This window comes from Castor canadensis, chromosome 11 (genome assembly GCF_047511655.1).
Source record: "Castor canadensis chromosome 11, mCasCan1.hap1v2, whole genome shotgun sequence".
Taxonomy (NCBI): Eukaryota; Metazoa; Chordata; class Mammalia; order Rodentia; family Castoridae; genus Castor; species Castor canadensis.
Window position 1 is genome coordinate 141,211,090 of NC_133396.1, and position 13,213 is coordinate 141,224,302.

General features: G+C 37.1%; 1 protein-coding gene and 1 pseudogene across 18 annotated transcripts in view; both read left to right on the forward strand.

The window, feature by feature from the left end:
* Cdc42bpa (CDC42 binding protein kinase alpha) overlaps positions 1 to 13,213 on the forward strand; it is a 226,305-nt gene that overhangs the window by 134,558 nt on the left and 78,534 nt on the right. For 14 of the 18 annotated variants that reach the window (XM_074048819.1, XM_074048816.1, XM_074048817.1 and 11 more), the window contains exons 13-14: positions 3,452 to 3,694; positions 3,928 to 4,038. The exons of 1 other annotated variant lie outside the window; for it this stretch is intronic. In XM_074048819.1, the coding sequence (XP_073904920.1) occupies positions 3,452 to 3,694; positions 3,928 to 4,038 (354 nt within the window). The remainder of the gene's footprint in view (positions 1 to 3,451; positions 3,695 to 3,927; positions 4,039 to 13,213) is intronic. 3 more of the 18 variants (XM_074048826.1, XM_074048829.1, XM_074048832.1) reach the window with 1 other exon arrangement.
* On the forward strand, positions 9,792 to 12,932 carry LOC109690757 (serine/threonine-protein kinase Nek2 pseudogene; annotated as a pseudogene).

The following is a 13,213-nucleotide window of genomic DNA, read 5'->3' on the forward strand; positions in this document are numbered from 1 at the left end:
GAAAGTTGCCTTCTGTTCCTATTTTGCTAGTTTTTAAAATTATTAACAATGGGCTTGAATTTATTAAATATGCTTTGTTATATACCATTGATAGAATTATGTGATTCTTTTCCTTAATAAATCAATGTAGTGAATTACATTCATGAGCTTTCTATTGTTGAGCCACTGGTACATTTCCAAGTGAAGCCTCAATTGCTCTTGTGTCACTTACTAAATAATAATACAGTAAAGCTGGAATGTTGAGAAGCACTGAAACAATTCAAACTCAGCTACCTCCGGTAAGAGAGCCAGAGAGAAACAACTCACAAAGCTGCCCAGCCCAGATGACCTTTCCTCCACCCTTGCCCTTTCTCACCACAGCATGCTTAAAAACGCCAGCCCAAGAAACACTTGCTCCCGTCCCTCTCAGTGTGCTCTGACAGCAGAGGGACCCCTCAGGTCTTTTCTCCCTAACAAAGTCCTGCCTCTTGTAAAGGTTGCAAATTCTTTCTCTCTTTTGCCTTTTCTTAAGGCGCCTCAGGTTTTCCTCACTTTCCTTTCAACCCTTACACGTAGCAGGCCGCTTTCTGTTCTGATAGCACTGTTCCAACTGCTCTGTATCCCTTAGTCTGTTTAACCTTCATCACAGCCCCATGAGTCAGGTATGGTTGTTATTTTTATTGAAAAATTACAAGCTGAGGTTCTTCCCAGCACTGCCAGGACTTAGGATGGGCAGTTTGCTAACTATTACTTGGTTACTTTGTTACAGAGCTACTTACTCTATTTCTGAAAAGTTTTAATAAATTGTATTTTTCTAGAAATTTATTCATTTTGCAGTCTAACAAATTTATTGCCTAGAGTTCTTCCTTGTGTTTCTTTTTATCTTTTTTGATCTCTTATAGATTTGTAGTCACAGCTTTTTTTCTTTCCTAATATTTCTTTGTGCCTCATGTGGTTCCCTGGATTGATCTCACCAGTTGTCTATTTTAGGTTGTTTTTTTTTTTTTTCAAAGAATCAGCTTTCAGAATCAATTTTTGTTGATCCTCATTGCTGTTTTCATTTCTATTTCATTCATTTATGCACTTGCAGCTGTTGTGTTCTCCCTCTTACTTTGCAAGTGGAGTCTCATTGAATTTTGACCTCTTTCCTTACCAAGTATCTCAAGCTGTGAGTTTCCCCTAAGTACAGCTTTACTGCCTCACCAGTTTTAGTATGTACTAAACATTTTGTTGTTTTTGTATTTTTAAATTTTTCTTAGTTTAACGACCTTTCTGATTTTTCTCATAGAATTATGTTTCTCATTGAAGTATTTATAAGTATGTTTTAAATTTTTCAGTGCATGGAGAAATTTAAACATCCTTTTGTTGTTGATTTATGATGTAGTTACATTGTTGTTAAAGAACTTGATCTACATACATATATCTGCTTGAAGACTAACTTGCTTCATGGCTTAGACTTCAGCTCCATTTTTTAAATACTTCATGTGCATTCTTGAGAAGACTGTGAATTTCTAATGCAGGGCACAAATGCCTATGCATATGAAGCTTGTTAGAGAACTTTCCAGGTACTGTTTATAATCATTACTTTTTTATCTGCTTGGTTTATGTATTAATGGTTAAGAAATTGAAATTTCTGGTCATGGTGCTGTATTTGCCTGTTCTTTCTTAACATTCTCATAATTTCTAATATAGTTTAAGACTACCGTCTAGAACTCGCTGAGTTTGAGAATGGTATTTCTTCTAGTGATATTCCCTATCCCTAATAATGCTTTTTCTACCAAAGTCTAGATTTTGTTTCTTAATCTGGTATAACTCTACTTTACCTGGTGAATTTAGCTTTTTTTATGTATTTGATTGTTAGTATATGTGGATAGGTTTCTACCACTTTATTTTTGCTTTCTCTGTGTTACACTTTTCCTATGCCTCTTTTTGTCTCCTTTCTTTCCTTTAACAAGTTTTTAATTGTGGGAAAATGCATATAATATTTACTATCATAACAATTTTAAAGTAGTGTTAAGTACATGTATATTGTTGTACAGCCAGTCTTCACAGTTATTTTTATTTTGCAAAATCATTTCTTATATAAGTTTTTGGTTTTTTGTTTGGATTTTAGTTTCTTCTCTTTCTAGTCTAAGTATATTTGCATTTTACCATGCATGTTAACAAAGTATAAATTTAATATCTTAAGCTACTTCCCCCAAGCAACCTAAGGGCTGGCTTTTAATTCTTTTACCTCTTCCCAAGTTATGTACTGTTTTTGGCAAGTGCTTTAGTAGGTGCATCCTTCATTGACATACAAATTAGACAGTTTTAGTGATATAACTGCATATACACATTTCTTCACCTTCACATTCATGTTTACCCGTCTCCTGGTAGTCCTCCATTTTGCTTGTGTTCCTTCTTTAAAAACACTGTTCTTTTTCCTGAAATAAAGTTGTGGACATTCCTGTAGTGCAGGTCTGATGGCAACACTGTTAAACTCTTTGTTTATATGAAGCTTTGGATAGTAATTGTTATTTTCTTACCTCTTTGACACTGTTTCTATTGTTTGTATTTTTATTGTTACTTCATTTTGTTCTCAGTCTAATTATCTTTTTCTTTCAAAGTGAGGTGTAAGTAATTTATCTTTTTGTTTGTTTGTTTCCTCTATCTGATTTCTTTTAAGGTTTTTCATTTCTCTGGTGCTACAGAATTTCATTTTTTTTTCTTAAACATTTCTGGGTTTGAGTTTCTTTTTCTTCATAAACAGAGAGGTTCTTATATTGGTGGATCCCTGTCTTTAATTCCATGTTATTTTGTTTCTTCAGATATTTCATACATAAAAATCTCATGTCAATATCTGGTGATTCTAATACCCCAGTACCTTTACTGTTTATTTTAGTGTCTGTTATTTCCATTGTTTAGTTTTGGTGGTTCTTTCTTTGAGTCTTTGGGAGTCTGTGGTTGTGAGTTCATATCTGTTTGTGTTTAATGTGTAAAACCCAAAATTTCCTTGAAGTTCTTTCCTCCAAAGAAGAAATGCTTTTTCTTTTGCTGAGAAGCAGAATTTTGCACTGATCTGAGGCCATTTTATCCCCTCTGACTCAGGGCGCCTCAGGTTTAGTTTTTTCTCCTTGGTTCAGGGCTTAGTCTTCTCATGGAGGAAGGGCACGGCAACCCTTGCTTTTGTTGTTGATGTTGTTATTTGTAATCACTCAATATAGTCTTAAAACTCTTACGCATATGGTCTTTATTTTGGCCATAGTCTCTTACATTCTTACGTTCTCCTCAGTTGTGGAAATCCAGGTTGAATCAGCTGCTGCCTGCACTTGCCATGCTAGCACAGGAGCTTCACAAGCACTTCATTTCCTTTAACGTTTTCCTCAGGTCAATAATTTTGGCTCTTCTTGACTTAATGGTATCTACTTTGATGGCCAAATTTGGTCTCTAGGTTGCAGAATTGGTAACATTTATTCTTTTTACAAAACTGTAGGAACTAGTCCAGGCTAGTGAGCGATTAAAAAACCAATCCAAAGAGCTGAAAGATGCACACTGTCAGAGGAAACTGGCCATGCAGGAGTTCATGGAGATCAATGAGCGGCTAACAGAACTACACACCCAAAAACAGAAACTTGCTCGCCATGTCCGAGATAAGGAGGAAGAGGTGGACCTGGTGATACAGAAAGTTGAAAGCTTAAGGCAAGAACTCCGCAGAACAGAAAGAGCCAAAAAAGAGGTTAGTAGTCAGGCAAATTCTGTAGTCCCATGGTAGTGATAAAAGCTGCTTTTTGAGACTAGTGGAATAAATGTATTCCACTCTTTACATTTTTGGAAGAAGTTGTTTTTACAGTTTGGTAATATTATTTAATTTGAATTTCAACATTTGAGATATAAATTCCCATAGGGAAAATACTTTTAAAAAGTGATAATCCTGAAATCTGCTTTCTTGTTTTTCATTTTATTTGAAAGCTGGAAGTGCACACTGAAGCTCTTGTTGCTGAAGCGTCTAAAGACAGGAAGCTACGTGAGCAGAGCGAGCAGTATTCAAAACAGCTAGAAGACGAGTTGGAGGGACTGAAGGTACCTCCTGACCTCATGTTCATGACACCTGATTGCTTTTCTCCTCCATAGACTCGATGGCAGTGTTAGCTAAAGTGCTCTCCTCAGCATGAGTGAGAATGCTGTCCTTCAGACCACATAGTCTTGATCCTCATTCTTACCAATAGGACGCGATAGAGATTTCTGATCATGCTGAAGGAAAGTGAAATCTCTTTAGTGGGGAGAGGAGTCTACCAGGAAGCAGTTAGAATATTTATGAAGCAGGGGGGAGAAATGAACCAAGCCTTGTATGCACATATGAATAATAAAAGAAAAAGGAAAAAAAAAGAATATTTATGAAGGACTGCCTATCTGAACAGGATGTACTGGTAATCTGCATGGGAATTGTATTCAGTTGTCCAGACATAGCTCTGCAAACACTGGTGTTAGTCAAGCTGACATGATGGTAGATATAAGCCAACACATTTCAGTAGAAGTTGCTTTGTAAGGGAACTCCTTGGGCCATCTGTTGAGTCAGACTACTTAGTTTTAACTTCTAACTTTACCAGATACTAGCTGAGCTGTGTAACACTGAACAAAACATTTAATCTCTTCATATTTTAATTTTTTCTTCTGTAAAATTGTATTTCATATCACAAGTACATATGTATACTTATAAGCAGATACATCATAAGTCCTCAGTAATTAATAGTATATAATGTATTACTTATGTCAAAAATATCAGAATTAACTTGAATGTCATCTCAGGAAGTCTAAGTACTTCTGTGCTATTTTAGAATTCTGTTAATAACCACAGCATAGCTCTTATTAACCGCTTACTTCCAGTATGCCTTCCCATGTAAACTGAGACCTAGCTTATTGAAAACATAAACACATACATTATTAACCTAGTCCTAGTGCAGGGCCAGGTCCTTTAATAGATGTGTTAAATAAATAAGTAATCAAGTAGTAGAATTGATCAGAACTTCCTGTTCCTCTGACAGTCTGTTATCAGTGGTTGTAAGTAAGGATCCTCCTCTGCTATAAATAGAAACGCAAACCTCAGATTTTATTTCTTCTTTTTGTGTTGGAGATTTGTTTTCATTGGTCGTGGATGCAGAGCCTTGGTTAGCGTTACCAAGGAGAAATATGCCTTCAACATACACCTATGCCTCTAGGGCAGGATTAGTGTAGAGAAGAAATTGCTGTCTCAGATACTTTTCAGTCAGGTCTGTTTTGTCTTAAGCACTATTCTAAGTGCTTTAGGTAATTAAAAAAAAAGAATACAGTGCAAACTGAAAGACATTTGTATCAGTTATCTTTTATGTCACTCTGACCAAAGCACCTGAGAGAATAAGTTAGAAGGAGTTACTTATTTTGGCTCACAGTTTTGAGACTTCAGCCCACATTGGCTTGTTGGCTCTGGGCCCATGGGGAGACAGACAGCATGGCGACAGGAGCATGTGGAGGAGGAGGCTGTCTGCCTCATGGCAGGCAGGAAGGATACACAGAAGGGCCGTGCGGGAGATAATCCCCAAGGACATGCTCTTAATGGCCTGCTTCCTCCAGTTAAGCTCTGTCTCCTGCCTTTTCCTCCCAGAAATGCCACCATGCCGTGAATCTATCAAGGGATCCCTCCATTCATCAGTCAGAGCCCCAGGATGTAGTCATCTTTGGAAATGCTCTCAGACACACCTAGCAGAGTGCTTTACTAATCTAGATGTGTCTCAGTCCAATCAACTTGGCAATGATAATTAACCATCAGCACTGTTGTTACAGGAATGCAGATCCAGGGGAGTTAAGAGTTCCATAGTCATGAGTGACCGCACAAACCAGACCAGGTTTTCTAAGTCTGAGTACCACATTCTGTATAGGAGTTTGCTTTTTAGTTTTTTGTCTGTAATAAACATTGCTGCATTGAAAACTCTGAATCACATATATTTACCTACTTCAGACACCCATAAATTTGAGATATTAATAGAGCCACCTAGTAAAAAATGCATTTGAAGAGCTTATACAATGGCCTGGCAATATGACTCAGTGAGTGTTTATTATGATTATAACCAGATTTTAATTTCCTTAGCATATGTCATTTATTTTACTTTTTATTTTGTGTGTGGGAATTCACATTACTTGGACAATATTATCTCTATTCTGAGTTTCTCCAGCATTTGGTATCTTATATACAATGATGGTGATACTAGGTAACAGTTACAGTAATGGCAGTAGCTACTGTTTTTGTGTCTGTATTTTATTCTGATAAGAGGAAAAAAGGCAATCACATATCAGTTCCCCCAAGACTTTTAGGCATGTTACTAATCCATGAAACCTTAGCATTTAGGAATGTCTGGCTTAAAGCAAAGGTAGGAGGTAGGCTGGTTAAGGATGGAGCATTTCTGGCTGAGGGCACCAGAGCTGGTGTGATGCTTCCCTAGCTTGATATGCATGTGCTCCATGTATGTGATATACACAGTGTAGCTTGCCCTGTGTTGATAAGGGAAACATGAAACATGTTTTGTGTTATTTGCCCAGTAGAAATAATACGGTTCTCACTAAACCTTCTCTACTTTTAGGCCTATTCTTTCCTTCAGATTTTCTGAAAGTAAGACTTCTTGGTCAAAAGACATACAAATATAATTTAAAATGCATTTTTGCCACTTTTAAAGACTGTAGAAATTTTTGCCCCCCTAAGAATAATTTTCAAGGGCTGGTTAAGTGGCTCAAGTGATAGAACACCTGCCTAGCAAGTGTGAGGCCCTGCATTCAAACCCCAGAACCTAAAAAAAAAAGAGTAATTTTCAACAAGCTTAAAGGGAGAAATAGAAAGATCTACACTAAAAGTTAGGAACTTCAATATTGCACTTCTAGTAATGGATAGAACATATAGACAAAAGATCAATAGGACATTGAGGTCTGCAACTAGGCACCGTCTCCTAATAGCCTGTTCAGCTTTGAATTCATCAATGAATTAACCCACTGAAGATGTTAGTGACCTCATAATCTAATCACTTCAGCAGTGCCACCAGTGGGGACCAAGCCTTTTGGAGAGACACTCCATATCTAAACCATAACATGTCAAACTCTTCCAAAAATACAAGAGGAGGAAATACTTCCTGATTCATTTGTGAGGCCAGCATTTCCCTTAAATACCAAAACCAGATGAAAGTGTCACAAGAAAAGCAAATTACAGATCCAAATTTCTTATGAATATAGATGCACAAATCCTCAACACAATTCTACTATATTGAATCCCAAAGCATATGACTGGGGTTCTGTAGGGTCAATCAGGAATGTAAGGGAGATTCAACATAAGAAAATCAGTCAGTATGTACATCACATTAATTTAGCCAAAAGAGAAAAGTCACATGATTACCTTGTTGATGCATGAAAGTCATTTCATAAAATCCAATATTCTTTCATTAAAAAATTCTCAGAAAACTAGGGATAGAAGGGAATGTACACAACATGATAAAAAGCATTCTTTTAAAACCCACAGGTAACATACTAAGTGAGAAAAAACTGCAAGCTCCGCCCCCCCCACCCCGCCCCGGAATCTGACATGAGATCAGGATGCCCATTTGCACTGTTGCTGTGCAGCACTACTATCTATTCTAATTGGGTCATTCACACAAGACCAGGGAGGGAAGGACATCCAAATGGAAAGGAAGAACTGGAGCCATTTCTCTTGGTACGTGACATGATTCTGTATTTAGAAAATCCCAAAGAATAAGCAAGGAAAGTGCTGGAGCTTATAAACCAGAGTTGCAAGGTGTAGGATCAACACACAAAAAGCAGTTGTGTTTGTATAAACCATTAATGAATAATATGGAAAGGAACTTAAAACAATTCCATTTTATGTTAGCATCTGAAAGAATAGAATACCTTGAAATGAATTTAACCAAGAAAGTTAAAAATGTTTGGGGGTGGTACTGAGGGCTGAACTCAGGGCCTTGCACTTGGTAGGCCATTGAGCCACTAAGCCACTCTGCCAGCCCTTTTGGGGTTCCTTGTCTTTGAGATAAGGTCTCGCTTTATTCCCCAGGCTGGCCTGGTCTGCAATCCTCCTGTGTGTGCTTCCCCGCATAGATGGGGGTGATAGACACATGCCACTGGATCCAGCCATCAGTTGAGATAGGGTCTAAAAAACATTATGAACTTTCTGCCCAGGCTGACCTCAGACTGAAGGAAGTTTTAAAAAATTGTACATTGAAAATTATTAAATCTTGCGGAAAGGAATTAGAGCAAATGGAGAGCCATATGTAGGAAGACTTAATACTGTGAAGGCATCAGTACTACCCACAGTGATGGGCAGTTTCAGCTCTACGCCTATCAAATTCCAACAGCCATTCTTTGCAGAGATCCTTAAATCCATGTGGAATTTCAAGGGGCCCAAACAGCCAAAACAATCTTAAAAAGAATAAAGTTGGAGGATTCACATTTCTCCATTTCAAAACTCACTATAAAGTCATAGTTGATCAAAACAGTGTAGTCCAATCATAAGGTCAGAAAGATAGACTAGTGAAATATAATTGAGTCCAGAAATAAAAGAATGTACCATATGCATCAAAGTACTGCTTGATTTTTGACAAAATACTACTTGTCCCAACAAATGTGTTGGGATAACTGGATATCATTTTTGGTTAAATTCATTTCAAGGTATTTTATTCTTTCAGATGCTAATATAAAATGGAATTGCTTTCTTAAGTTCTTTTGCATATTATTCGTTGCTGGTTTCTACAAACACAACTGCTTTTTGTGCATTGATCCTACACCTTGCAACTCTGGTTTATAAGCTCTTTATAACTGGATATTATCCCAACACATTTGTTGGGACAAGTAGTATTTTGTCAAAAATACAAATGCAAAAAGAGTAATGTTAATCGTAGAGCTATAATAATAAAACTCTTGGCAGACCTTGGATTTGGCAGTGATTCTTAGAAATGGCCTTGAAAGCACAAGGGACTAAAGAAATTAGACTTTATCAAAAATGTGTGAGTGTTACATCCAAGGACATTGACAAGAAAGTAAACAGATAACTTAAGGAATACAAGAACATATTTGCAAATTATTCATCTGGTAATATATTAATATCTATATTAATATCCAGGTTATATAAAGAGCCCCTGGTCAGGCACAGTGGCTCACACCTGTAATCTTAGCTACTCAGGAGGCAGAGATCAGGAGGATTGCAGTTCAGGAGGCAGAGATCAGGAGAATTGCAGTTCAAGGCCAGCCTGGGAAAAACGTTCACAACACTCCATCTCAACACGGAACTACCATAGGACTCAACAATCTCCGGTCTGTGTATAAACCTCAAATACTGAAAACAGACACTAATGTTTACTTTGTACCAGTGTTTTGTTGAAGCATTATTGCAGTAGCTAAATGGTCGAAACAACCCAAGTATTGACATACCCAAGATGGATAACCAAAATGTGTATGCATGCAGTGACTTGTCATTCAGCTATCAGAAGAAGTAAACTCCTGCTTTATGCTACCTGTATGCTGCAGTGTGGCTCGCTCATGAAAATGCCTTGGTGAGAGAAAGAAGCCAGAAAGAAAGAACAAATAATCCATGATTCCACTTGCATGGACTATCTAGAATAACCAAATTCATAGAGTCAGATTAGAAATGTGCAGGTAGTAGGAAATAGGGAGTTAACTCTTAATGATTAACAGAAATTTTTCTGTTGGACTGATGGAAAAGTTTGGAAAGATATATTGGTGATATTTGCAAACATAGCAAATGTAATTAATGCCTCTAAATTGTATACTTAAAATGTGGGGAGGATCATGAAGTGCTCCACACCATCAGCATGGGCTCCTATGGCTGCTGCCAGAAGATCTGGAGAAGAGCAACAGCAAGATATTATTTTGGAAAGAACTTGACTATGGCTTCATGACAGAAGTTCAGAAACAGGTGCTTGTTTCTGAAGTGAATTTGCTTCATGAACTGTAATATCCAAACACTGTCCGGATTGTGAAGTGGGGGACCTGGCTAGCATAATTATAAAGGTATCCAAGGAAAGGTAATACTTAGAAGAAGAATTTGTTCTTCAAGTGATGACAGTGGGCAATGGCCCTAAAGGAATGTCACAGACGAAGTGATAGTGGTCTCTCTGTGCTGTATCGGGATCTGAAACCAGCCAGTGTCTTTCTGGATGGCAAGCAAAATGTCAAGCTTGGAAGTCTTTGGAAGAGCTAGAATATTAAATTATAATACAAGTTTTGCAAAAACATTTGTTGGCATACCTTAATACTTGTCTCCTGAACAAATTAAATTACATGTCCTATAATGAAAAATCAGATATCTGGTCACTAGATTGTTTGCTGTATGAACTGTGTGCTTTCATGCCTCCATTTACAGCTTTTAACCAAAATGAATGAGCTGGGAAGATTAGAGAAGGCAAATTCTGGTAAATTCCATACTGCTACTCTGATGAATTGATGACATTATTACAAGGATATTAAGTTTAAAGGATTAACATCGACCTTCACTTGAAGAAATTCTTCAGAACCTTTTGATAGCAGATGTGGTTGCAGAAGAACAAAGAGGAAATCTTGAGAGGAGAGGGTGGCGATTAGGAGAGCCTAAAAAGTTGCAGGATTCCAGCCCTGTATTGGGTGAGCTGAAACTAAAGGAAAAACAGAGAGCAAGAGCCAGCCCTCAAAGCCAGAGAGGAAAGACTGGAGCAAAAGGAGCATGAACTTTGTGTTTGAGAGAGACTAGCAGAAGACAAACTGGCCAGACAGAAAGCCTGGTAAAGAGCTACACAAGTTCCTGTCTCTGGCAGATAGTCCAGATCTTTTTGGTCTTCCATCCTCAGTAATTAAGAAGAAAGTTCATTTCAGTGGGGACAGTAAAGAGAACATCATGAGGAATGAGAATTCAGAGTCAGCTTGTCTCCAAGACCAGGTGCAAGGACCTAAAGAAGAGGCTGCATGCCATCCAGCTGCAGCCTGCAGCCTTGTCAGATGCTGAGAAAACGTATCAACTCTGCACTAGCCAGCAGAGACAAGAGCTGACAGTGTCTTAACCTTGCCAGTCTTCTCAAAATTGACACTTGACTGCTGTAGCTTTGGATTTTTGGTTCCATGAGCCATGCCTTTTTGTATTGCAAGAATGATATCTTAGGATTGCGTTGCTGTTTTTCAACAGTTACACAAGATGTCTGCAACTTTAATTTCGCTTTCTTCTTCTAAGAACACTCCATAGAAAGAATGATACTGTTTTGGTTGGTTGGCTTTTAATTCTGTGTGATTACTACCAGGAATATAGGATGTGACATTCTGCATCATGGGGGAAAATAATTTTAGGAAAAAAAATATTTACCCAAGAGTAGCACTTGCTGAGAAGTTTTAAGTGAGTGAGTGGTGTGCTTGCAACTGTCATGTCTACTTTTAAAAGGTATCTCTGATTTTAAGTGCTCTTGAACTTAGAAAACCTACTTGGCTATAACTGGTCACTAGTACAAGACATCTTGTTTATAAATATTCCATTGTAGGACAAGCCTGTTACTTGTGTGGAAATTTATCACTGTGGTATCTGTTGGCAATAATGGCGCCAATAGGTTTCAGTTCTTACTGCACCCTTAAGCTTCTGTTTTCCAGGGTCACAGTCCTGCCTCCCAGGGTCACAGTCCTACCTCAAGTCTCTCTCTCATTCTCTCTCTCTCTCTCTCTCTCCCTCCCTCTCCCCCTATTCTACCCAGCAATAAAGAATCTCTTGGCCAGATCCTCTCCAAGTGGTCACTTTTGGGGCCTATATTTCCTTACAGTATCTAAATTCTTTCATTCCTTCTGTGTAATAGTATGTGAACTACCTGTCATTTGCCCACATCTTTCCTAAATAAAATCATTCTTTAGTTTTCCTATAAAATAAAAATATTAAAATGGTTAAACTGGAAGGTTTTATGTTACATATATTTACTGCTTAAAAATTAATAATGCAACATACCAATACCCAAAATAATTAATTGAATTTTATACCTTAAGTGGGTGTTTTGTGTGGTATATGAATTATATCTCTGAATTTTTTTTTAAATACTATTTTTCATTTGTATACTTACTGAATATTGCTAGAGTTTTGTTTTGTTTTAGCTGGGTTGCACTTGTATGCTAGGGTTGCTCATACAAAGCACCACATACTGAGTGCCTTAAAAAACTGAGATTTATCCTCCAAGTTCTAGAGGCCAGAGGTCAGCATCGGCACGTTGTCAGAGTGGGCTTCTCATGGAGGCTTGCTGCCTCTCCTGCACGTTCCCCAAATTGTCAGTGTATCTATCCCCTGAGCCCTGCCTCGTGTTCATACCAAGTGAACCTTTTGCACATATCTCTCTGTCACATTTCTCCTTTTTATAAGGATGCATTCATGTTGGATTAGCGCCTACCCCAATAACCCCACTTTAACTTAATTATCTCTGAAGGACCCTATTTTTAAGGAAGGTCACATTTTGAAGTACTGGTGATAGGTCTTTAACATGAATTTGGGGAGACAATTCAACCCATTATACTTGTATTTTTCACTTGAGAGTGTAGTAAGCATTTTTACTTACAAAAAAAGGCACATACATAATTTTAATGATTTTAAATATTTAAGAAGACTATCCACATGGTTCTCTACAATTAAACTTTGGCTATTTTGACCTTTGTAAGATTGTAACTCCCAACTCTTTTATGCCATGCTTTTTCTGTGTCATTCTCTTAGAATAGGTAGAAATGAAATTAGCAAGTCATTTTAAGGCATTTGTGGTATTTAAGACATTTGTGGTATTCCACAGGTCTGCAAATATGAGAGATCCAAAAAGTTGCAACTGGTTTTTGCATTTCTTGACTTATTATGGATTGTTTGTTGATCATATATTCTGTTGGTAAATTTTCTCTTTATTTGTACATTTAATTTTGTAGTCCTAATGTTTTTCTTATCAATTCAGATAAATTCTTTACATAGTAGAATATTTTCTTTTTCATATTTTCAGCAATTGTAATATAAATTTATTATTTGTTCTTTAATTTTGCTGTTATTTGTTTTTAAAATTATAAAAGAATTATTTTCTCTTTCCTCAGTGGTTCCTTCTGTTGCTTCAAAGCTTGGCTTCTCCTTTTCTTCTTAGAGTTTTTGTAATTATTTAATTTTGTTTTCTTTTGGATGTTTCTGTGGTATTTAAAAAGTATTTACTTCCTTAATCATTTGGAATTTGTTTTGCTAAATGGTATA